This window comes from Cydia fagiglandana, chromosome 7, assembly GCF_963556715.1.
Source record: "Cydia fagiglandana chromosome 7, ilCydFagi1.1, whole genome shotgun sequence".
NCBI classification, from domain to species: Eukaryota; Metazoa; Arthropoda; class Insecta; order Lepidoptera; family Tortricidae; genus Cydia; species Cydia fagiglandana.
In genome coordinates, this window is record NC_085938.1 from 16,274,712 (window position 1) to 16,300,225 (window position 25,514).

General features: G+C 35.4%; 1 protein-coding gene across 23 annotated transcripts in view; it reads right to left on the reverse strand.

Moving 5' to 3' along the window:
* Positions 1 to 25,514, reverse strand: part of LOC134666028 (protein still life, isoform SIF type 1) — a 156,893-nt gene that overhangs the window by 88,857 nt on the left and 42,522 nt on the right. For all 23 annotated transcript variants that reach the window (XR_010098442.1, XR_010098443.1, XR_010098441.1 and 20 more), the window contains 3 exons: positions 22,743 to 22,793; positions 11,420 to 11,620; positions 4,198 to 4,330 (listed from right to left, as the gene is read on the reverse strand). Coding sequence is in view for 20 of the 23 variants with exons in the window: in XM_063523127.1 (XP_063379197.1) it covers positions 4,198 to 4,330; positions 11,420 to 11,620; positions 22,743 to 22,793 (385 nt within the window). In the remaining 3 variants the exon portion in view is untranslated. The remainder of the gene's footprint in view (positions 1 to 4,197; positions 4,331 to 11,419; positions 11,621 to 22,742; positions 22,794 to 25,514) is intronic.

The window sequence follows — 25,514 nt, forward strand, 5'->3', positions numbered from 1 at the left end:
AGCTGACTTAGAGAGGGTCGTCGGTAAATCACAGCCTTTGCATAAAAGATTACCTGCCGTTCCTTTATACGAGGTATCGAAATGCGTACCTGAGTAATCAATCTATTACACTTACATATATCGTGAGAGGTTTGAAAAGCAATTTCTCATGTTCAATTTCCCCGCTTGGGAGTTTAATGATATCCGACATTCTCTCGAAATGGGCATATTTCATTAAATCGTGGAGCATCAAAGCCATTTTTCTTAAAATGAAATGTAAAAAAAATACACGTGGTATTCTTTTTTTATGAAATGTGGATGGTCTTTAAAAATATAATGGAAAACTCAAGTGAAGTTTTTTGATTCAGTGAATAATTTCGGTATTACTTAATTGCTCCAATAGTTCAAAAAGTTCCCAGAAGTTAGTTTACAATACGGCCGTGTATAATATTCTAACATTTGCGGCTGAAGGGTCGACTTCGAGTTGAAGTAGAATCCTCACTATATACTATACACATACCTACTCAGCGCAAGGTACTTTTTCACAGGTACCGCTTCCCCCAGCCTGAAGATCCACAAAACTCGAGTTCATATTGTACATATACACTTATAGATTAGAGCCATTTAGTGAAAAAGAGGGCTCTCTCCGTAGGTACGTCCATAATGAAATCCGCAAATGCCGAGTGATATGCCAGGAAAAAGTTTTTCCAGCACAGCCACACTAAAGTAATAATTACGATACCTAGTGTACTTTTTGCGTTTCTTATTGGACACTTCTAATCATTGTCCTGAATGTCTTACTTCGATGAAAAAATCGATAGGCATAAAGTTTTTGAATAAAACTTAATATAAAGTTTTTCAGTTTTGACTTAAATTTTCTTGTACATTCAGTAACATATATGGAATTTTCCTAATTCACTTCATCATTTTCTAACTTTTTTGAAATGTCAGACGTATGTACGTATGTAATAATTACTTAGTAGTGTTTTGCTTATAAATAGCAATATATTTAGCGCCGTCTACAACAATGACGATTGGTGGTTAATACGGTCGTTGTCAGTCTAATTACCAGCCTCGGATTTGACTTATAAGAACCGCAATGCCCTATTCTTATACTTATTGACATATTCTTATGCTTATTGATGGTAATTTATTGCAAGTCATTTTGTAAACTTAATCAGGCGTGTCTCACTCCGCGATTTCGTCGCTTTGCTACAGGTAGCTAAAAGTACATCCGTTCGACCCCAATTTTGGGGTTTGCCATAAGCCGCGCGTGGCGCTGTCGCCATCTAGCAGCCATATCTGTGCTGATCGTAACAGACGCGTTTTGTTAGAGAGTGAGTCTTCTGTACCTAGTACTATTATTTATTCTGTGACTTAATCTAATTCATCATCTACGCTTAACTCAACTTTGACATAGATTTTACTCATGAATTTAATAATTTACACTATTATATTCATTACATTTGTTCCTGGTGCAAATTTACGAAAGTCCATACCAAATTCGAATTTACCTGAATGAAAACGAATATAACTATTTCAACTTTCACCAACAACTTGATTAAACTGCATCGCTACCAGTGGCAATTTAGTTGGGAGCCCGTCAGTTGCGTGACAACAACATAACGAGCTCACAAATTGCATTCCAGTTTAGTCAAATGGATTGAGATCGTTCGTTCAGTATTCAGGTATTGTTTATGGCTCGGAGTACTCAAACGAGCACACGAGCCTTTCTTACTATGGAGCTTTAAAAGCCCATCTACGTGCACACTAGCGCCACTGCTAAATAATCGTGATTATTGTAAATAAAATTTACAGTTAAAATTGAAAGTGAGCGTGGTTACTTTTACCGGATTTAAACACTCTGAGTACATATTTTTAGGGTTCCGTACCTCAAAAGGAAAAAACGGAACCCTTATAGGATCACTCGTGCGTCTGTCTGTCTGTCTGTCTGTCTGTCTGTCTGTCTGTCTGTCCGTCTGTCACAGCCGATTTTCTCCGGAACTACTAGACCAATTAAGTTGAAATTTGGTACACATATGTAACTTTGTGACCCAAATACGGACATGTAACGTAAACAAATGAATTTTAAACATAGGGGCCACTTTTGGGGGGTAAATGAGAAAATTAAAAAATAAAATTTTTCATACTATATCACGTTACATGTCAAATAAAAGAGCTTATTATAAGGATCTCAAATATTTTTTTTTTATAATTTTCGAATAAACAGTTTAGAAGTAATTCAAGAAAATAGGCAAAAAATGACCATTCCACCCCCCCTTATCTCCGAAACTACTAGGTCTAAAATTTTGAAAAAAATACATAAAATAGGTCTATACCTATAGATGACAGGAAAACCTATTAGAAATGTACAGTCAAGCGTGAGTCGGACTTAATTACTTAGTTTTTGATCCGACCCCTACGGATTTTTTAAAGAGATTTCACTCACGTTTCACATAAAAAATACATTGTTAAAAAGGTTTACTAATGTGTTGCAGAATGATTTTTGACATATTTTTGTATTGCATAATGTTACTTGGCAGAAATGTCGTTTGGCAGAATTACCTTTCCCATGTATCATTTAGCGTACAATCATTTCGCAGAGTTGTAAAATCCAGAACCATATTTTGGCATACTGTTGATGATCATAATATTATAGTCTTTTAAACGAGTTTGCAGGTAAATGTATTGCATAATATTTAGGTAGCATAAAGTTATCAAAATGCTTTAAAGTTAATCAGATAACCTAACCTAACCCACTTTTCTGGTGGCCGTTCGTTTTGTATGAGGTCGCAGTTCTAACCTAACCGAACCCACTTTTCTGGGAGCCGTTCGTTTTATACAGGAGGCCGCAGTTACAACCTAACAGGTACAATTTTGTTTGGGGGTCACAGTTCTTACTTAACGTAATCCACTTTTCTGCAAGTAGAAAAACATTATGCCATAATGAAAGTATGCTGCAGGATGATTATGGTACATAAAATAATGCTAAACCAAAGTCAGCAACAGTAATCTTCTGCTAAGTAATATGCTGCAAAATGTATTGTATGCTTAGTAATAATAATGCAAAGTAATATTTATACCTGGCCGATCTTCTGCAGAAGATCGGCCAGGTTGGAGAGCAATCCAAGAAAACGCAACTTATGGCGGTCACGACCCTCAGTCATGAGGTTACGACGAAGAAGAGAAGAAGAATATTTATACCTAATTATCATTCTACTAAAAGTGTTTCTGCGATACATGTTATGCGAAGTGTATTTCTGACAAACAATATTATGCCAGAAGAGGGGAACCCTGTTAAAAATTGTGTAATATACGGAACCCTTGCAACGCGAGTCCGACTCGCACTTGGCCGGTTTTTTTATTTCCAATACGAGGAAAGTCAAACACAAGAAATGTAGGTTTATTATAGGTATATTTCTTATGACGGTTATGAGGATAAGGGACTGGGAAATCAATTTCATTTTGATCGGAAAAAAATCTAAAACCACAGACAATCGGATCTTAAATTGGGATGTGTCTGACGGCCCGATTCGAACCTTAAGAAGCGTCAATTAATAGATCTAGAAACGATATGGATTAGATATGTCACTGTCAAATGTAACGTTTCTTCAAACAAGAACGTCACTTTTGACACTGACACATCTAATCCATAATTATTGTTTCTAGATCTATTAATTAACGTATTTTAAAGTTCGAATCGGGCAGTGAAACTGTTAGCCATTGCTCGAAGTACAAATAAATAAAAAAATATACATTCCACCGGGTTATAAGCCTATAAAAAAAAATAAAAAAGAAAGACAAACTATCTATGTCTATGAAAGGCGAACTTACCGAATAGGAGAGATAACAAATGTATTATGTACCTACATAGTTAGATATGTTTTTGTTTAAAATACTTAATATTTATTAGTAACAATTAGTTGACTATTCTTTATCTGAAAATTTCATTTTTACCATCTTTTATTTTTGAGATACCACTATTGAGCTTAGGAGGGCAGAGTTAGGGTCAGTTGCACCAAAACGTGTGTCACCGTTAAAGCGTTCGCTACATTTTATTGTATGGGAAATTACATACTTCACTGCTGTTTGTCGTTTATCAGTCTGTTAAATGTCGTTGGTGCAACTGGGCCTTACTATATCAACATAGTATACTGTACCGTTAACGTTTATTCTTTCTTATCCTACTTTCCTACCACCAAATAAAACGTCACTTACCTCGCTAGATGTCAGATAACATATTCTGGAGTCAGTGCTGTCGATAGAGGCTTGCTGCACTATCCCGTAGCGCGATGATTCTCGATCGCTGGTATACTCCGATCGGACGCTGTCTTGCCGATCAAAAACGCCCCTGAAAAAAACACTATACGTTTATATAATATACTTGTTCGAGCCGATATAGTTTGATGTCCTAATTTCACCAAAGATGGCGCTATTACAAACGCAAACTGGGTAACGGTAGTTCATCGCAGAATATACATATACCGGGAGTAGCCTATAATACGAGCAAAAAAATTAACTGTAGGCTGTACTCCTCATACTGACCAACATTTGTTCAGCAACTTTTAAAAATAACTTGTGGTTTAATTTTTAATACACTTTAAAGTTTATTCTAAGACGCAATGTATTGCAAATTTTATTATGTTTACGGCGTGACAAGCAACGTCAATCACAATGATATAGCGTGGCGATGGCGTCCATTGAAGATAATATTTATTTGGTGTGAAAAATAGGGACTCTAAGTACTTCATTATTTTTAAAAGTTGCTGAACAAAAGTGTCATCGTTTGAGGAGTACAATCTATGTTTTAATTCTTTGCTCGTGTTACAGGCAACACCCGGTATAACTGTCAAATATAAGAATAAACGATTGGTATTGGTAACTTAGCAACTTATTTAAACAATACTGTATTCTCTAAATCTCGGTAGCATTAGAATGTAACCTTTAAAATCTACCCCAAATCAGATACTTAGGCAAGTAATTCAATTTGTCATTCAGGCTTAACCCACTATTCATACATATAGCCGTCCGTAAAGCGGGCAGGATTTTAATTACTGAAAGAGCCTTTTTATAACGTGACTTCGTATGATTTTCATCCCGAGGGAATTTCGTTCCCTATATTTTATGCTAACGTCACGTGGAAATTGGTTTTAATAAATGAAATACGTACATACAGAGGGGTAGGGGTAGGAAATAGGGTATCCTTTAATAGTCCAACCGTAGACCCATTAGTTAGAGAAAATACACAGCCTTTGTTAACGAGATAAATTGTACAAATACTATGCAAGTAGGTATGATCATTTTCACAAAGCATATAAATGAATATATGTATATCATTTAAAATAATGTAACATTCTCCTCCTAACTCTACTACCAACTTTTAATATAATTGTAATTTTATCAAGTTAACTAAGTAAAAGCAAAACTTTATCTTAGTGAACAATTATTATAATAATAAAAGAACAAAGAACAAAATTATAACCAAAGAACCATTACATAAACAACATATTAAATTATTTCTTCAAACAGTTTCTTACAAAACTTGAATAGAATTGTTATCATAAAAGTGCTGCTTCAGTTAGGTGATCGAATTTTCGTATTTTGAATTAAGCAATTTGGAGACGCGCGGATCTTTGCGAGAGAATGACTGAACGGAAAAGTTGGTAAACTCCGTACGCGGTGATTTTTTCTAACAGCCTTAGGAAATGTCGTTTAGTCTTCCGTTACAATATCACATAAAGACGTTGATAAAGTTATCGCGCCAGTTGTAGCAACATAAAGAAACATTTATGACTTCAAGAGAAAATACTCTCCATTTACGCGAGAGCGCGTATTAAACTTACGACATCTTGTTGTAAAAAAAATATATAGGTAAGCGCAAACTTATATGAAGTAAAAGTAACGCGAGATATATCATTACAGAATTATACTAACTAGAAAGGAAAAAGTTCAAGACTGTTTATCTAATTGTTATAGCAAGTATAACAAAGCCTAATGAGGAGTAATGTCCTTGGGGAGCCATCGGATAATTTATTTATCATAGTCTCGCACACAAAGATAAGAGATATAATAATAATCTGCCGTATTCCAACTTCAAGATATACACAAGAGACGACACGTACTAGATCCATTCTAGATACGTTGTAGTTTAGATATCAACTAGTTCTTTTTGCAGCGCAAATCGGGCCACCAATGTCACTTTTACGTTAGATAGAGTAAGATATCTATTAGACGTGAATTGGATATCTAAGTCATATCCTGTGGAAATCGTTCAAGAGTATCTCCAGAATCGCGCAAATGTCAAATTTGACAGGTTAGATCTTAAACATCGTTATCGTATCTTGGTGATGTCTAAAAGATATTTAATAGATGTCTATTTCAAAATCCGAATCGGGCCCATAGTCTCGCACACAAAGATAAGAGCTGTAATAATAATGGGACGGACGGACATTTGTCCCGCTAACGACGGGGCTGCGACCGATAGATAAATTAAACGGTTATCCAGTTTTCAACTTTAAACTATCATTTATATTAGAAAATTTTATCCGAGTTATAGGATACTTTAATACATTTTAATTTGTTACAAATAACTCAATATCAGTGGCCATTTTCCTGTATGAAACGTATCTACCTACTCGAATAGACAATAAATACTTTTTGCTGACATCAATATCATCATCGTTGTTTGTTCGAGTCTGTTAATGCTTTTTTTTCATATTATTGCATTTCGTCGGGTGACAAGCAAAAGTCACTAAGTACTATCAAAAAATTAAAGTAACAGTGCACTTTATTACACTTCTAACACGGTTTATAGTCCAATAATTTCAATGGTGTTAGTTAGTGACTTTTGCTTGTCACCCGACGATTTGCAGTACCTAGTGCAGTTCAAACTGCCTAATGTCTCAATTAAATAGGGAAAATTAGAAAACGCAACTTCAGTTGTTTTAGTTCAGTGTTTTACTCGGGAGGTGTCTCGTCCTTATCACAATATTGTCACAAAGTCTCAGTTATCGATTACTGGAAAGTTTCCAAAACACAATATTCTCCCTAAGATTCAAGTGTCTCGAATCCTCCTAGTAGGACTACCCTTAATTCCACAGATTCACTGAACTGGAAAAAAGTGTCTGTTATTGATAAACCAATACAAACTTATACAATACGAATGTAGTCACTTTATCAAGCTCTCACTCACACCACAGACATTGGACACGCCATAATGTGATTTGTAGTGTTTAGTTTTAAAATATATTTTTATAATATGTATGCTAGTTTTAAGGTATTTATGTATGGGCCACTAGTTAGTTGCCTGAAATAAAGATTTTCTTTCTTTCTTTCTTTCATTGGACACGGTTATTTATCACTACCCCACTTAATACCGTCGTAAACATAATATATTGCTATTACTCGCAGTACACGTTCGGTTTAACCTGTATGTTTTGTCTCCCATTCGTTTCACGAATCGTTGACTAGACATATATGCAGAGAATATACATTTTTATTGTTCCCAAGAGAGTCATATCCGCTGTTTCAGTAGTTTTCTGAAAAGATTGACTGTTTTTATTGAAATACGGAACATTTGTGTCGTAAATAAATAGAACTTCTGGCTAAGGGCCATTTATTGATCATTATATTTGATTACTTTCTTTACCATCAATTTCACTAGTGTTATACACGGTGTAACATGAGTAAACCGAATAATTTTAACAGCGTGTTCCTGATCATATTTAGAGACATAAATGTCCTATAAACTTTTTGAAATTCGCCTAGTTTCAGAGATATTATTAATTTAAAAAAAAAGTTTTTATTGTTACATAGTGTAAAAGGCCTTTTTGATGGTGATGTTGCTGCTATGGGACGTAGTCTAAATATCCTTATTGATAGATGTCAAAAAGTGACAAGTAACACTTTGCAAAAAGTAGGTTCTACGAAAAAAATATTAAAAATCAATTTTAAGTGACAAGTTTACCAATAACATTAATTTTTTATGTACATTCAAAAAATTGAAAAAAACGAATCAAAAAAAAAAATTTGGCGAAATTGACCTAAACTCATATTACATTTTTTACTTCTTTTGACCTCAGAAATGCGTGGTTAAAATTATTCGGTTTCCTCATGTATTGTTACACCGTGTATAGTGAACTTGTCTACACGTGTCTTAAATTCATAGCCATACCTAAATAGTAAATATCGCCATTAAAATTTAATTTAGAAAGTTACACCAAGTTATCATTAAACGGGGATGAACTCTTTGACGAAATTGATCTAATTTTGGGGGACAAAGCCCGTAAAATTGGTTCGTATATCATAAAGCGGTATACAAAGGCCTTCCTCCCCCGCCTGGGTATCAGGCCGAGTTCTTATTGAGTGGCTGCCCGGTCCACAATACTCAGGCACTGGTCCCACCGCGAGCTAGTAAGCTATGAGCTATCGGCTATAAACACGAACAAAAGATAAGCACTCCCCGTGTAAATAAAATAGACACGGCGATATTTATAGTTACTCGCCCAGCGGTGAGCTATTAAATATCGCCGTGTCTCTTTTATTTACACGGGAGTGCTTATCTTTTGTTCGTGTTTATAGCCGATAGCTCATAGCTTACTAGCTCGCGGTGGGACCAGTGCCTCATGCTGCTGGCTAGAGATAATGGTTCAATTATTTCATATATACTTATCCTTTCTCAGCTGGCGCTTTTCATGATATTAGTTGGTCAGCACATTAAATTGTTCTATGTTTAGTTATTTTATTATTTTCTAGTTGATCTAACGTCAAATACTTGTAGATTTTATTTATCATTATAGTTGTTACTAGTATCAAGAGTAAAAATAATCACATAGCACTTTGTCAAGACCACTCAGAAATATTTTGTTTTATTAAATATTTAAACATTATTGCACAAAATACAAAAATAATGTGTAAATGTCGGACTCTTACTGCCTTGGCTATGGCAATAATAAAGGTATTTTCTACCAGACAACCTACGGGCTAAACAGAAAGATATCTTAAAAATGAATCTTAGAACAGTAAGAGTTCAGAACAGAAAGAAGGTATTTTTTAGAACAACTAAAAAGTAATCTTTATAAACTACACAAATAAAAATATTATTTTACACATATATAATACAACGAGACAATTTTTTTAAAGCATATACATATAATATCCTTAAAAGTTTCAAGTACAACTTCGTTATTACTTATTATATGCTAGACTATGACTATGTATGTTAATATCGTGCGCCCGCATGCACACTTTTCCTTAACTTTGCTCTAAAGGAGTTAAATTTGCAAAGGAGTATGTACGAGTTTACTTTACCTAACTGCATATAGCTTCACTCTGAACCAAATTGAAATTCTGCAGGTAAGTACCTACTCAAATAACAAGACAGTACTAGTTATACATATATGGTTTCGTGCGGGTCAAGCGCTGGTGGCCTAGCGGTAAGAGCGTGCGACTTGCAATCTGGAGGTCGCGGGTTCAAACCCCGGCTCGTACCAATGAGTTTTTCGGAACTTATGTACGAAATATCATTTGATATTTACCACTAGCTTTTCGGTGAAGGAAAACATCGTGAGGAAACCTGCATACATCTGCGAAGAAATTCAAAGGTGTATGTGAAGTCCCCAATCCACATTGGGCTAGCGTGGGGACTATAGCCCAAGCCCTCTCGCGCATGAGAGGAGGCCTGTGCTCAGCAGTGGGACGTATATAGGCTGAAATGATGATGATGATGATGATTTACCAGTCGCTATTCGGCGAAGGAAAACATCGTGAGGAAACCGGACTAATCCCAATAAGACCTAGTTTACCCTCTGGGTTGGAGGGTCAGATGGCAGTCGCTTTCGTAAAAACTAGTGCCTACGTCAAATCATGGGATTAGTTGTCAAGCGGACCCCAGGCTCTCATGAGCCGTGGCGAAATGCCGGGATAACGCGAGGAGGAAGATATGGTTTCGTGCGGGTGATGGGAGTAGAAGTCAAACACCTTATGTGTGATAGTATAAGAACGTATATTCTCTAAATGCCTGCCTATATATACACGTTAGGTTGCGCTGACACAAGCAATATGCGTTTATGTCGCAGTAAACCAAAGCGTTACTGCTAAACACTAAAAGTGGACATTTACCACATTACACTACCTACATAACAATCCAACTTTCTTTTATAAAAATAATAAAAATTCATGATGTAGGTACCTAGTTGAATATCATTATGTAAAGTAAAGGTCTATCCAAGATTACTCCGGAAAGCAGCTGCGAAGAGGGTCGATAATCGTATAGTAAATTAGATTCAACCCAATGCATTTCCCATGTTCCAAATTGCGAGCCTAATAAACTACTGCTAAAACTACCCTTTGAAATAAGAACTGGCAGACAAGGTGTTTTTGAACTTTGGGATAGATTGATCTGTTCCTTCAAGTGTAGATATGTATATACAAAAATTTGGGTCCCAAAACTTTTTAATTTACGTGATGATTATGGTTGAGATATAATTATAACTGTTGTCACTTCTGCTGAATGATAGACGACGTCCATTGACTTGTGAATATTGTGAGGTACCTATTAGTTTATATGAAAATATAGCAAAAAACTATTTCTCCAAACGGGTTCAAAGTAGCATTTGATATTAAGTCAATAGATTTTTGAAAGTATTTTCGAATTTATATGCGGTCGTACATTCAATTTTTAATCTCGAATATGTAGTTTTTATATTGTAATACTTACTAACAAAACTTCCTTACATGTTTTTTTATGATTTTGGTACAAATTGCTTATGTTCGTGATTCATGAATAGAGCTTTTGTTGAGCAACACACTAACCGGTCACGGAATCCCAGGAAACATTAAATGAGAGACTTACTGCTATATTCGAACTTCGAGATATTCACAAGAGACGACACGTACTAGATCCATTCTAGATACGTTATAGTTTAGATACTACAACTAGTTCTCTTTTGCAGCGCAATTCGGGCAACCAATGTCACTTTTACGTTAGATAGAGTAAGATATCTATTAGATATGAATTGGATCTCTAAATCATAGCCTGTGGAAATCGTTCAAGAGTATCTCCTGAATCGCGCAAATTTCAAATTTGACAGGTTAGATCTTAAACATATCGTTATCGTATCTTGGTGATGTCTAAAAGACATCTAATAGATATCTATTTCAAAATCCGAATCGGGCCCTTATTTAATATACACGTTGGCTAAAACATAACTGCATTTCCGTTACCAGGGAGGTTATGGGATTATACTGAGCAAAAATTTATCTGTGTCATACATTTTGGCTGGTCCATTTTCCTTGGAGGGTAATTTTTTTTTCCCGATTTCGGGCTTGATCCCATAGTTAAAGTTGTTCAGTATAATCCCAAAAACTCCCTGGCAACGGGATTGCAGTTATTTTTTTCCACCGTGTAGAATATAATAATATGTAGTTTCTGAAATCATACCTCTGTTCGAAGCTGTCAGCTCTGTTACTCCTGTAGCCAGAGTCGTTAAGGCTGCCCTCATGCCTTAGGCTGGGCAGGGAATCCCAGGGGGAGCGGCGCGGGCCGGGCGGGGGCGCGCCCCGCCAGCCGTCCGAGTGCCGGTACCACGCCGCCCTCGCAGATTCGCCGATGCAGGACGCGCAGCGGGAGGCGCTTACAAAACTAGACAAAAAAAAGGGGTATTTTAATACATTTTCTTCTTCCTTGTCGTATCCTGATGGCGGAGGGACGTGACGAATGTGGACACTTTTCACCAGCGCTCTCCAGACTGTCATGGGCCCAGTGCATGCTAGCCTGCAATGTGGCGTTTGTCTCTGACGCTATTCTGTCCGCCCAATGCATACAACATTTAATACATTTTAGGGTATCATATTCTACATAACTGAGAGTCTAAAAAATGGACAATCAAGTTCAAGTGCAAGCAGTTTGAAAAATCTGCGCAACCACCGAAAAAGAAGTCCGTTGCGATCGACAGGCCAATTCGAACGTACATTGATATCAGACTGGCATCCAACATATAATTCAAATATAGTTTTTGTTCATTTTGCTCATACTGCTGCCATATTCGAACAATGAGATACGTCAAATACTAGACATTGAAACGATATGGATTGGATAATATGTCAGTGTCAAACAAGTGTCAAAATTGACGTCTCCTCAAACAAAAAACAAAAAGTCACTTTTTACACTTGTTTGAAACTGACATATCCAATCCATATCGTTTCAATATCTAGTATTTGATATCTCATTGTTCAAATACGTCTGCTAGTCTTTACATACATGTATTGTATTGGCGCGGGCGCGATGCACGATAACTAAATAATATGACTCAAAAATAATTCTAATGTCATTAAATACGTTCGAATTGTCATGTAAGTCCCAAGTTATTATAAAAATCGTGAAAAATCTATCACTGCAACAACGGAAACGCTCATTTTGTGAACTAATTGAATAAATCACAAAAAATATTTAGAATTTATTCTTTCAACGAACATTAATGTATTATGAATCCTGGAAGCAATACATATATTGTTACCCCAGCGGTTACAATGTTTGAGCATGGAACCAAAAGCAGCCGGTTAGATACCCCTGGGGGCACTCACAACAACACGATAAGCAAATATGGACTTTGCTAGTTTTGGAATTTTAGATGTTGATGCGTTTATTTTAGACCCTAAATAAAGAAAATAGCTTTAAGCGTTTAGATTGAATTATAACTTTAAAGTGTTTAGGAAACACAATAATAACCATACAATTATATACTTATACATTAGGCTGTGTATTCAACAGAGATGTGCGGGGATGCATTGCGAGGGATGTGTTTGTTAAGAATCACTACATTTGTTTTCCTCATTCAGCGTGTAGGGATTCTATTTGTTCTTAACAAACACATCCCTCGCTACATATCTTTGCACATCTGTGGTGGAATCGCAGCCTTATTGTGAAACATACATTCAACGTGTAGGTACGTGAAAAGCGACATGCGCTTACTTCGTAACATTTGACAAACATTAAACTTGATTTCAGAAACTCTCATAATATGTTTTAATTAATTCCCCCTAACATTATTTTATTTGCGATGGCGTGAATAGCGCAGTATCTCGTCGTAAATGTAAACTCACATACGCGCCGTTGCCACTTAAACCTCAATTAATGAACCGAGTTCGAAATCCATAGCGTACGAGTATGAAATTCCCCATCGCGAAATTGCTTAAGTTAAACGATATAGCCTGGGCGGCGGCAGAAAATTCAAAACACCATAAATAACTTCGAACAAAGTGGAACAGGATATGGCACTTTTGCTAGGGCTTCAGGATAATAACTGTATAACAGGTTTATTTCGCTGGTTGTGTTACAGCTATTCATTTTTTCCCTAACATTTTCCTTGTACCTAATATATAAAATATTCTAATTTGAAAGATCATTTGGTGTGTTGTTAAACTTGTTTGAAAATATAGCAAATTTTCCGATTGTTTGAATTGCTCGCTTGAGGAAGTCATACGTAAAAGATGCCCCATCGAACAAAATCTCATTACTTGAGAATGTATATAATATAAAACATGTCGTCCGGGGTGAATAAAACCCTATACTGTCGTTTTCGAACATTAAAGAAGGAAATAAAGTATTCAAAACAGCAAAAATAATTCAAATAAAAGTTCAGAAGTCAATAACGAAGGTAATTTGAAATGGACGGCGCGGGTCCGACGGGGGACCCGTCGGACGTCAGTCCAACTTAGTCGGATTTAAATACCTCACGGCTTTAACGTCCGCCATGTTGCGGTATTTACATAGACTTTTATAAAACTTATTTTGCTCTATTTTTAACTGTAAAATTTATTCTTTCGGTAAAACGACTAACATCGAATACATTTATCACAGACGCCTTAAATTTTGCGCTTACTTTGCGTGAACTGGTGTATTAACATTGTGTTTATTGGAATCAATATAGATTCACTCGAAGCTTACCGTGTAACATACCTCTACTAATTAATTTAATTATAATCATGCGCCAATTTAGGGGAGAGAGAAGAGCTCAATTTACGGTAAATAATAATAATGAGTCTATTTTTGGGTAGGAAAGCGTTTCTTAACCCCGGCATCCGATACAAATTTATCTACATAATTGGATACCACGACCATACCGGTGTGTCTGAGTAAAGCGATCGCAAGCGATCAGTGAGCGAGGAGTGACATTCCATTTCCAACTGCAGCTGCAATACTGTTCATTTTACTATGGAAACGCGTCGCTGTCATTTTCAATTTCCATCATAGTAAAATGAACAGTATTGCAGCTGCAGTTGGAAATGGAAGCAAATTGAATGGCAATGAAGCTGTGCGCTAAAGCGTGCAAGCAAGCGCAACCAATAATTTTTCATGTGAAGAGTAAGGGTTGAAGCTTTAATTCAATAAAATAGGATCAAGCGTGTCGGCTGGAAATATATATAGAAAGGTTCTGGCGTAGTCTCATTATTATCATATATTTATAAAGCAAGTTTTGAAATGAATGAACTGTTAAATATACAAAAAAATCCTTTCAGTAGTACCTATTTGTAATCGTTAATTAGAAAGGTGTCTATTAAGTAGTGTAACCAATCCAACGTAACGATTTAAAAAAATCCATTTTGTCTTTCATTTTATCTGTGGTACTGTAGTACCACACCCCGTTGCCGTACCGTTGTAACGTTTGTTTAGATTTTAAAGTCTTTCGTTTGACACTATACAGTCTTTCGTAACACCTTGACTTGGCTTTATCATAAACGGTACTGTTTAATAAAAATATTTACATGCGAATTATGCACCTGGTTCATTGACAAAGCTGTGTAAGATATTTATAATATATACTTATATAATTATTATTTTTGTGTCATTACGTTAAACTCGTGTGAAATCAAGTGACTAAATATTTCATTCATCGCCGTTTATTACGAAACTAATAAAACGTGTAATCGTTAGATCTCGACTCTTCGCCTTTGGGCAAGCAATTACACCATATAATAAAATAATATTAGATTCTTGCCCAATGTTTTTTGTAAAATTGCTTGCGTCGTCGAGCCCCGGAGGACGTCCCCGTACGCAATAAACGTCAAGAAATAATTCAGCCCTAGCGCCCAAGATCGATACCTCACTCAAATATTATCAAAACCTCTGTATAGAACGAGGAAAATTTTAGGGAAATTTTACCTCAATATTGGTAGCATAATTGTTGACTTTATCTTTACCCCACTTGACATTTTAGAAAAGACAAATACACCCGAATCATAAAAACGAATCAATTGATCAAAATAGGCTCAGTTACCTTGATGCTTACAGAACGTACATGTAATGGGAGAACATAAATATTATCTTTCTAAAACCTTTAAACGAGCAATTCTTGTTTATTTATTTAAATATTTTAGGTATCTCGGAAACGGCTCAATGAAATTTGCTATATGGGGTTTTTGAGGTCGATAATTCGATTTAGCTAGGTCTTATCTCTGGGAAAAAGCGCGTTTTTAGTTTTTAAAATATGTTTTTACAGCAAAGCTCGGCCTCCCAGATATTTTGTATAATATGAACATGAAAAATCAAAATCAGGTTAGATTTCGGCTAATAAACTTGCGTATCAGTAGTGTTTTCGATTTTCTCTCTTTATTTAATTATAGCTCAAGCCGTACAGTCAGTGGTATGGCTGCTGTCCCGAAGCACAAAATATATATTGCCACTTACGAACGTGACGTAGAAGAACATTAAATTGTCACTAGGAAATGCAAGCTTGCAAAGGAATGCAAAATAATTTTTCTTGAGTGAGCAACCGTAAGGAATATGCATATTTAACACATAATGTAGGTTCATACTTTTAGAAGAATAAGGCAGAAATGTACTTTATGTATCCAAATGTCCTACAAGTAGGAATTTATTATATCATCCCGGGCAAAAACTCATAAAGTGGTTACTCGTACCGTATCACAATATCATTTAACGATCATCTGTCAAAGTTTCAATTGGAAGGCGATGACAAAAATCTTTATTTTTAAGCATTTGGGTGACTGCAGTTCCTCGACCCACCAACGGAGTGGCAGATGACGTTCACGAGGGAACGATGACTGAAGACATTTGCTAGGACTATTCGTATGAATATACTCTTAAAGGTGTTTTTCATACACGGTGTAACATGAGGAAACCGAATAATTTTAACAGCGTATTCCTGATCATATTTAGAGACAAAAATGTCCTATAAACTTTTATGAAATTCGCCTAGTTTCAGAGATATTATTAATTAAAAAAAAAAACATGTTTTTATTGTTACATAGTGTAAAAGGCCTTTTTGATGGTGATGTTGCTGCTGTGGGACGTAGTCTAAATATAAAATCAATTTGTAGTGACAAGTTTACCAATAACATTTATTTTTTATGTACAAATTCAAAAAATTGAAAAAAACAAGACAAAATAAAATTTTTTTGGCGAAATTGATCTAAACTTATATTACATTTTTTACTTCTTTTGAACTCAGAAATGCGTGGTTAAAATTATTCGGTTTCCTCATGTTACAACGTGTATTATAAAATGTATTTATCTATTATCTATAGCGTGAAGGAATATTTAGAATATAATTGGCATTAAAGTATTTAATTTAAACTATTTTTATTATTAACTAATTAATTATTATGACATTCAATATTTGAATTTTAATCGATTACAATATTTAGTAGTAATTAGTAAATACATAAATATTTTTTGTAAAATTTGCATGTCGTTGTGTGCGACTGAATACTGTACATACCACATAATAAAACACCACCTTTGTATTCTAGAATAAGTATTCTTGCAAATAAAAAATCTTTATCTTTATAAAATTTGACTCAATAAAGTAAATTATAATAACAAGTAAATAAAATTATAAATAGAATAAGTACTTATACGTCGCTGGGGTTCGTTATCGTGTTACACTAAGGCAGAGATATATAGGTAATCCGAGATTGTTCACGGATCCTTTGTAATTCGGCTAAATTGCTTTTTGGAATAATTTCCTATAATAGGATACCTTAGTCTGTCGCAATTTTTATTTTTAATCATTTCTATTTAGGACATAACCTTTTTATAAGAGCAAGTTACTAAATGTTTTTTATGAAATTTATCTGAGCTCTTCTTTACTCGAAAGTAGACATATCTCTCGAAAGACAGAATAAAATAATGTAACGTTTTACTAAGAGAACATTTGATAAGGACCCATTATTTAGACCGTAATTATGTCATTTGGAGTAATTATGTCATTGTCTATTGGTAAGTTTTACCTCATATTTAAAGCATTAGCCTGCCTAGGTGGACGACTTTCAACTTTACGTATCCCAACTTGAACAAATGAATATTACGGAACGCGGAACTTGGGAGAAGTTCGAATTATCAATACCAAAAAAAAAATCAGACAAACGATAACGATTGCTCTGTTCTAATAGGTACATACGTGCTGAGCTTGTGATAGTGTAAGTATCAGTTTTTTATACTTTTTACGACGACATCGAGGGTAATGCAATCTTCGTCTCATTTTTCATCCTATACCCTATTGGGCTCAAAGCTATGGCTGTTGAGGGGTAGACTAAAACTAAGTAAGTATATCTTAAACCGTGCGTCATTCCATTACATTTCTACTCACATCTAGATTAATGTGTCGATTTGTCACCTTCATTTTCAGTTTTGTTTTATTCTGTATTCGTGAAATACTAGATAACCTAATCTGCGTTATAAATCGAAATTGTACAGAATATTTTACATAAAAAATCATTCATATTAGCAGAGATATATATAACTCCGTATAAGATAAATAAAGTCTAAGAAAAAAACGTGCCTCGGATGTCAAGCAAAAGTCACTGTCGAATAGATGGCGCCATACACCTTTGGCCTATTGTCGTTTAGATGGCGTTGGCGACACCGTTTGATATTTAACAATTTTAACACGTATCAGTGAAAGAACATGGGTCATTGTGGAACAATAAAAATTAATAATCATATATCCGTAAACATATTTTAATTCATTTATACATTTTCAATTTTATTTTAAGTTTTAATCGTGTGTCGATAGATGGCAGTAAATGTACCGTGACTACAAAATTTACTTTGACAGGACCCCTCTATACTATCTATTCTTTTTGATATTAGTAACCTTGATTCGTAACGTGATAACGTCACATTTATATCAAATAAGTGACTCTTGTCAAACTTAATAAAAAGGTTACCATTGCATCCAAAAAGTTAATTCAGTAAAACATTTTTTAACTTACAAAAAAAAATTGTCAGTGTCAGTGCGTTTGGAAAAGATTTTGTCAGTGATTTTACTGATTTTGCTATGATATTCCTTCTTAAAGTGTGTTTGTTCTATTTCAAGTGCATAAGTGGGTGATTGTGGACTTTTTCAGAAACTATATCCGTCGCTTCAAGTTAATTACATGCAAGTACTTCACAACTATTCAAACAAACATAAGCGGAATAAAGTACCTAGGACCATGGACCTAGAATATAATATGTATATACCTCTATGCCTAGGACCAATTTGTTTCTAGAACTGTATTCTGAAGTCCTGACTAAAGAGTCAATAGAGGTCAAAGAGTAACATTTTCCATCCTTGTATGTACCCTAGTAAAGTGGCTATTATTTTAACATCGTCTCACATGAAGAGCCTAGCTGTAAGCGGAGAGCCTTGTGACACCGTAAGGCCGGTAAGCAGGTAATATAAATGCATTAACTATTGTGAGTCGCTGGCCAATCCGTGCGCAACAGAATCTACTGGAACAGTTTAAAAACGTTAGATACCATTAGTTCTCGTTTTCAAACAATTTGACATGATACCGATACCGATATATCCGATCGTGATAAATTCGAAATCGGGATGATTTTGAAAATAGCAAATAGGAATTTACTAAACATTTGGTGGTATCATGCTAAGAATAAAATAAGTTTAAAAATCTGAATATCGTTCTAGGGCCTCTTTCGTTACAGTGCAAGCGATAGAAAATTTTCTGAATGTAATAATAAAGAGTTTTATATAAACTACTGTTACTATAACAAATGTAAGTAAAATAAAGGATGTAAAGCAGCACTACTCTTCAGTGTTCATTATTCGAATTTCTTTGCTTACTCTGGTTTAGTTATATGCAAACTTCTCGCAAAACTTATGAAGCATAAATTTCAAAAGTTTCCTCTATAGCGAAAAACTGCTGCATTCTACGAACTTTAGACTTGGTTCTAGGCAGATACCAAAGATGTTGTATTTACACATGTAAATTTCATGGTCCCTTAACATAACATCGCAGAATTATACATATCATAAACAAATACTTTATTTCTTATATTCCTCTAGCCGCCCAGAGGCCTATTAAAGGCCCCCGTTCCATTCCAATTTGAATTTTTATTTTGACAAATCAAAATTGCATTTGACTTGCCACGTTTTGACGTTAGGGGATAAATTTAATATTACTGTATTATGTTGACTTGTAATTTTTGGGATTGTAAAGTAGCAAACGGTTTTTGAATGTACTTAAATATTCGGCGTGTTTACCTAATGCCTGAGTGTAGGTACATCATCAATATCATCATACCTATTTGTACACTTTATGAATTCATAGTTGTTTAAATGTAAATAGCATTCAAGTAATAAATTAAATGCAAACACAATTAACAGGGGCAAGCTTATCGATATCGAAAAGCTGGTTTATATGTATATTGTATATTTAAGTGCAAATATCGACTTCCGTTAAAATCATCGTACACATCTGTGTACATCTGTGTACGATTAATGATTTTACGTACGCATATTACTTACGTTTGCATAGGTGTCTACCTAAAGGTAAAATAAACGACTACTAGATATTTTATTGACATGGAATACAATTTGGTGATAAGGCTACCATTTCTACAAATCTAAATGGTTTAATTTTAGTATGTAATTAACTTATTACTATGAGCAACTTATGTTATGAAAGCAACTCTATCATCTCATAAAGAGATCAGATTGTATGGGGACCAAGATTCTTATGTGATATCATAATTACTGCTGCTATAGTAAGGGCTGATCATAGCAATGAGTACAATCGCGTACATACCTAAATATATCTTGTATCACCCAAAACTTACACAGTGTAATCAACTAATCATTACAATGCTGATTCTAGAATCAAACGTGGATATTCAATTATAGAACCTATCCAGAATCTGAATAATTATTTTGAATAATGTCTACCTACTACCCCATTGTCTTCTGAGAAGCACTAAGACCTATGCTGGTTACTGAGAATGTTAAGAATATGGTAATACGATATATATATAGCTGATAGTTATATATGCTGCTTTTATCAGTTACAAAGTAGGTACCTACCTACCATATGAATATATTATATCAAATTAAACGACGAACCTCTACAGTCCGTTTTTTTTTAGCATTAGAAAGAACTTCGCAGAAGTAAGCTTGTGGTTCCAAATCCGGCACTTTTAGCGGTAATAATTTGAAGTAAATTATATGTATTGACCATGCTACATAAGGTAATTCAATAATTATTAACAATAAAAGAGCCTGATAAAAATTGCACGCTTGCTTCTGTGGAGTTCTTTCTAATGCTAAAAAAAACGAACTATAATACTTGATTATGAAGTATCTGCATCGCACTTCAAGGCAAGTGTATATGTATAGTATATGAATATTAAATATAATATCAATTGAGACATAAATAATTCAATGAAATATTGAAGTTTTCTATTAGCTCGTTCCTAATTATTAATCTGAATGACAGTTTAATGCAAATTTAAAAGCATAATCGTGTCGCCACTGCCCCCGTCATTTTTGCAGACAGCTTCTTAAATATTGAATAGCTTTAAAAGTTTTGTCTATTCTAAAATAACCTGTCATTTAGGAGTGGGACTCACGTTCCAAAGGTTACATAACCCAATTTTTAACTATGTATTTTTTCATATGGAACGTGAATGAAATATCTTTAAAAAAACCCGAGTGATAAAAAACGAGTGATCCTATAGGTAAGGGTTCCGTTTTTTCGGAAAGGAACCATAAAAATATCAATTGTTTAGTTAAGACTCATATTGACTTTGATTACCAGAGAATTTTGAGATTGAGAAGTGCTGGTGGCCTAGCGGCAAGAGCATGCGACTTTCAATCCGAAGGTCACGGGTTCAAACCTCGGCTCGTACCAATGAGATTTCGGAAAGTATGTATCATTAGATATTTACCAGTCGCTTTTCGGTGAAGGAAAACTTCGTGAGGCAACCGGACTAATCCCAATAAGGCTTAGTTTCCCCTCTGGGTTGAGAGGTCAGATGGCAGTCGCTTTCATAAAAACTAGTGACTACGTCAATTCTTGGGATTAGTTGTCAAGCGAACCCCAGGCTCCCAGGAGTCGTGGCAAAATACCGGGATAACACGAGGAAGAAGAAGAAGAGGAAGAGGAAGAGGAAGAAGAATATTGCTAATGTATTTAAAATTACGATAACTGGAGAGAGGTGTAAAAATCAATATCATTACGAAATCATTGACATAAAAATAAAAATATATAGGTTTATAATTTACAATATGCGATAACAGTTTTTCTATGCTGTGATTTATAAAGACAACCCATAATACGAGTATAACATAAATCAGCAAACTGAATGAGAAAGAAAATGTATCTTAAATATATTCTGTAGGGATGTCTATTTTTGGCATGCCGTGCCGTAAAACTGCTTAGGGATTTGTTATATCTGATTTTGTAAGATCCGTTTAGGACACCAGACGCCACAAATAGACTAGATTTTTTTCTGTTAGCATCGCTTTAAAATTAGATTTCTTATTTTTAATACTTTCTTGAAAATAGTTTGTGTAATTCCATGTATTCATGAAATCTAATTTGTTTCAAACACTTCTTAAATTTCGATTCCTATAAGTAACGGAAGGACACTTGTAGTCTAACTGCCCGATTTGAATTTTAAGATACGTCAATTAATAGATCTAGAAACGATCTGGATTGGATGTTTCAGTGTCAAAAGTAACGTTTTTGTTTGAAGAAACGTCAAGTAACACAAGTATAGTTAGAATCGGGCCGTCAGAGGTAGATTTGCAGGTCACATTCCGTATTTTCATTATAATGTTTCCGATATAATGTTAAAAATTAAAGCTTTATCTACTTTATTTCAGACGGAGGGACGAAAAGGATTACAGCACGGATTTTACTGCTCTTCAATATTTTAGAAAATTAACATAATGGAGTAAGTCTTTAAAGTATTCTAATTTTCAACAGACGTATTTTTCTAAATCCTTTAGGTCCCATACTTGTCTTACACTATCCACCCTTTTATCCACAGCATCAAAAAACTTATTTTTTTTTATTATTTGTACCTAATACTGATAATTCAATATTTCTAGCGTAAATTGTATTTTCTGACTTCTCGCTCAGTACCTAATCCGTTTTTACTTCCAAAACGAACGGACGCGAAGTGAGCGGTAAACGAGTAAAATAAACTAAACGGTTTCCAGTTGAATCACTTGCAGAATTGGAAAAAATACTTCTAAATGGAAATGTTCAGAGCTGTTGCCAGGAAAAAATATTAATCTACTCTGCATAAACGTTATCAGAGATACTTTACTATATAGTATACATATACATTTTAGTATATTAAAAGTCGTTGCTGTGAAGTGTCTAGTCTGTGAGCTTAACTTATATCGGTAATTTTGCTGAGAAATTGATATCCCATAAAAAGCCAGTTGACTTCTTCAGAGAATCATAAGAGTAAAAGTTGGTAATTAGTAAAAACAAATCTAATTAGTACATACCTTGATTGATGGTCGCTCAGGTACCCTTGATCTCGGTCCCTAATACGGTCTCTGCAAAAAAATAAAACTTTTAACAAACTAATTAAAAGATTTCAAGTTTCGTTTCACTTTGGGTTCATGGAGAAGTCAGAGGTGGTACATAAATTATACCCTGGCATGTAGATGTGATTCGATTTTGTTATAATATATTATTCAATACATTTTACAAATGTAATGCTTGAAGAAGTGTACCGTAAGGTCGGGGTACTTTAGCTCCCCAAGGTTACTTTGCTCACCCATGAAAACCTATTTTATTGAATTGTTAAATTCTTAACAATTACATTATGTGATTAAACTGTTTTTGTGTAAGCGTTTAGGGGCGTATTTAAGAATTTATTATTTCATTGAATGGGTGGACAATGTAACCTTGTAAGGGCTAAAGTACCCCAACCTTACGGTACCGTAGGGCAGGAAGAAAATATCTCGATCAGCAACACCATTAGGGTTTAGACCCAAACTCTCAGCAGAAAGCGCCATTGTCTGTCTGAAGCATGCCGTCAAATACTATACCGATAGAAATACGCCCGTTTACGCCTGCTTTCTCGACTTGTCGAAGGCATTTGATCTGGTTTCCTATCATAAGCTGTGGGAAAAGCTCGACAAGATTAAATTACCTCTAGAGCTTATCCGGATATTTCAGTTTTGGTATGGAAGCCAGATCAATCATGTCAGATGGGGGGAGAGTATTTCGGAGGGGTACAGGTTGGAGTGTGGCGTGAGACAAGGGGGGCTGAGCTCGCCCACACTCTTCAACCTGTACGTTAACGATCTGATTGAGGTGCTCAGCAGCCGTCATGTCGGTTGTCACATTAACGGGGTATGCTTGAACAATATTAGCTACGCAGACGACATGGCGTTGCTGAGTGCATCTGTTGGAGGTCTCCGCGAACTCATTAGTCTCTGCGAGCAGTTTGCCAGTAGTCACGGCCTTAAATATAACGCTAAGAAGAGCGAACTAATGATTTTTAGGGCGGGGACTAAATGTCCGTCCGAGGTACCTCCTGTACGTCTCAGCGGGGTTCCCTTGAAGCGTGTTCACCGGTTCAAATATCTAGGCCATGTATTAACTGACGACCTTAAAGATGACGAAGATATTGAACGGGAGCGGAGAGCGTTGTCAGTCCGAGCCAATATGATAGCCCGCAGGTTTGCTCGTTGTTCTTTTAACGTCAAAACTACACTGTTTCGTGCATATTGTACCACATTTTACACGAGCAACCTGTGGGTTAAATACACACAGAAGGCATACAACGCTCTCCGTGTTCAATACAACAATGCTTTAAGGGCGCTGCTGCATCTGCCGAGGTTTTGCAGCGCCTCGGGAATGTTCGCGGAGGCGCGTGTGGACTGCTTTTACGCCACCATGCGCAAGAGACCAACATCAGCAGCGAGACGTGTGCGCACCAGCGGCAGCGCCCTGCTGGCAGTCGTCGCCGACAGGCTTGATGGTCCATTTATGGGACACTGGTTGTCATTGCATGCACCAGTGTCCCATAACTGGGCGAAATGATGTAACTAGTTAAGTAAGGTTCTAAAATTAATATTGTTTGACATTCCGTATTCCTTTTTATTGTATTGTATATAGTATGCCATTGTATTGTTTATGTGTATTTTTATTATGGGTTAAAAGCCTGAAATAAATGATATTTTATTTTTTATTTTTTATTAGCGGATGGCGCTGGAGCTAATATACGGCGTTGCATGAACAAGAGATTTCCTTTGGCAAGATTGGTCCTTAGGACCCAGGGATGGATTCAAGAAGTGGAGCCACCGAGATTTTTGATGTAAATTTTTAGGGGGGGCTCTCAACTTGATCTTGATATCTGTATCATTTAAGCTACTAGGTCAAATTTGGTATTGTTTCCGTATAAATCGGGGCTGCCGAATTCATTTCTGATATCATAATGACACCATTCATAAGTAAAAACACATTAAATATGAAAAAAAATCTTTTTTTCAAATTCCTCTTCACGCTTAAACTGCTGAACCAATTTAGTTAAAATTTGGTACAGAGATAGTTTGAGTCCCAGGGAATAACATAGCATACTTTTAATCTCAATAATCATCCCTTAAGGCGATATGATTCGACTCATCAACGAATCTGAGGGGGTGAGGTGCGCGGCAAACCGTGAAGCCCCGCCCGCTCGTCCCGAACCGCTCGACGAGCACGTGAGCGCGCGCTGTGCGCGGCGGCGATAGCAAACGGGTCACAGTATAAGGATCTTATGATGGCAGTATTTTAACCATACCGTGCAAGGGTCACGTTTTTATAGTTTTTATTGTATATGTATATATTTTTTGCATTACACGTAATGCAAAAAATATATACATATACAATATATACATATACAATATATATATATATATATTGTATATGTATATATTTTTTGCATTACGTGTTTCTGATCATTATATTTAGAATTATTATTTTTACAGAGCCATGTGTACTTATTATTTAGTGATCGGTAACAACGTTTTAATTTAATGGCAGCGTAGTAGAATTAAAGTACCGAAAGGAAATAAACATTTTAAGGTGACGGTCAATTAAGGTAAGGTATTGTTCATATAAAGGTAAGGTATAGGTAGGTAGGTAGGTAAGGTAGGTAGGTAAGGTAGGTAGGTAAGGTAGGTAGGTAAGGTAGGTAGGTAGGTAGGTAGGTAGGTAGGTAGGTAGGTAGGTAAGGTAGGTAGGTAGGTAGGTAGGTAGGTAGGTAGGTAGGTAGGTAGGTAGGT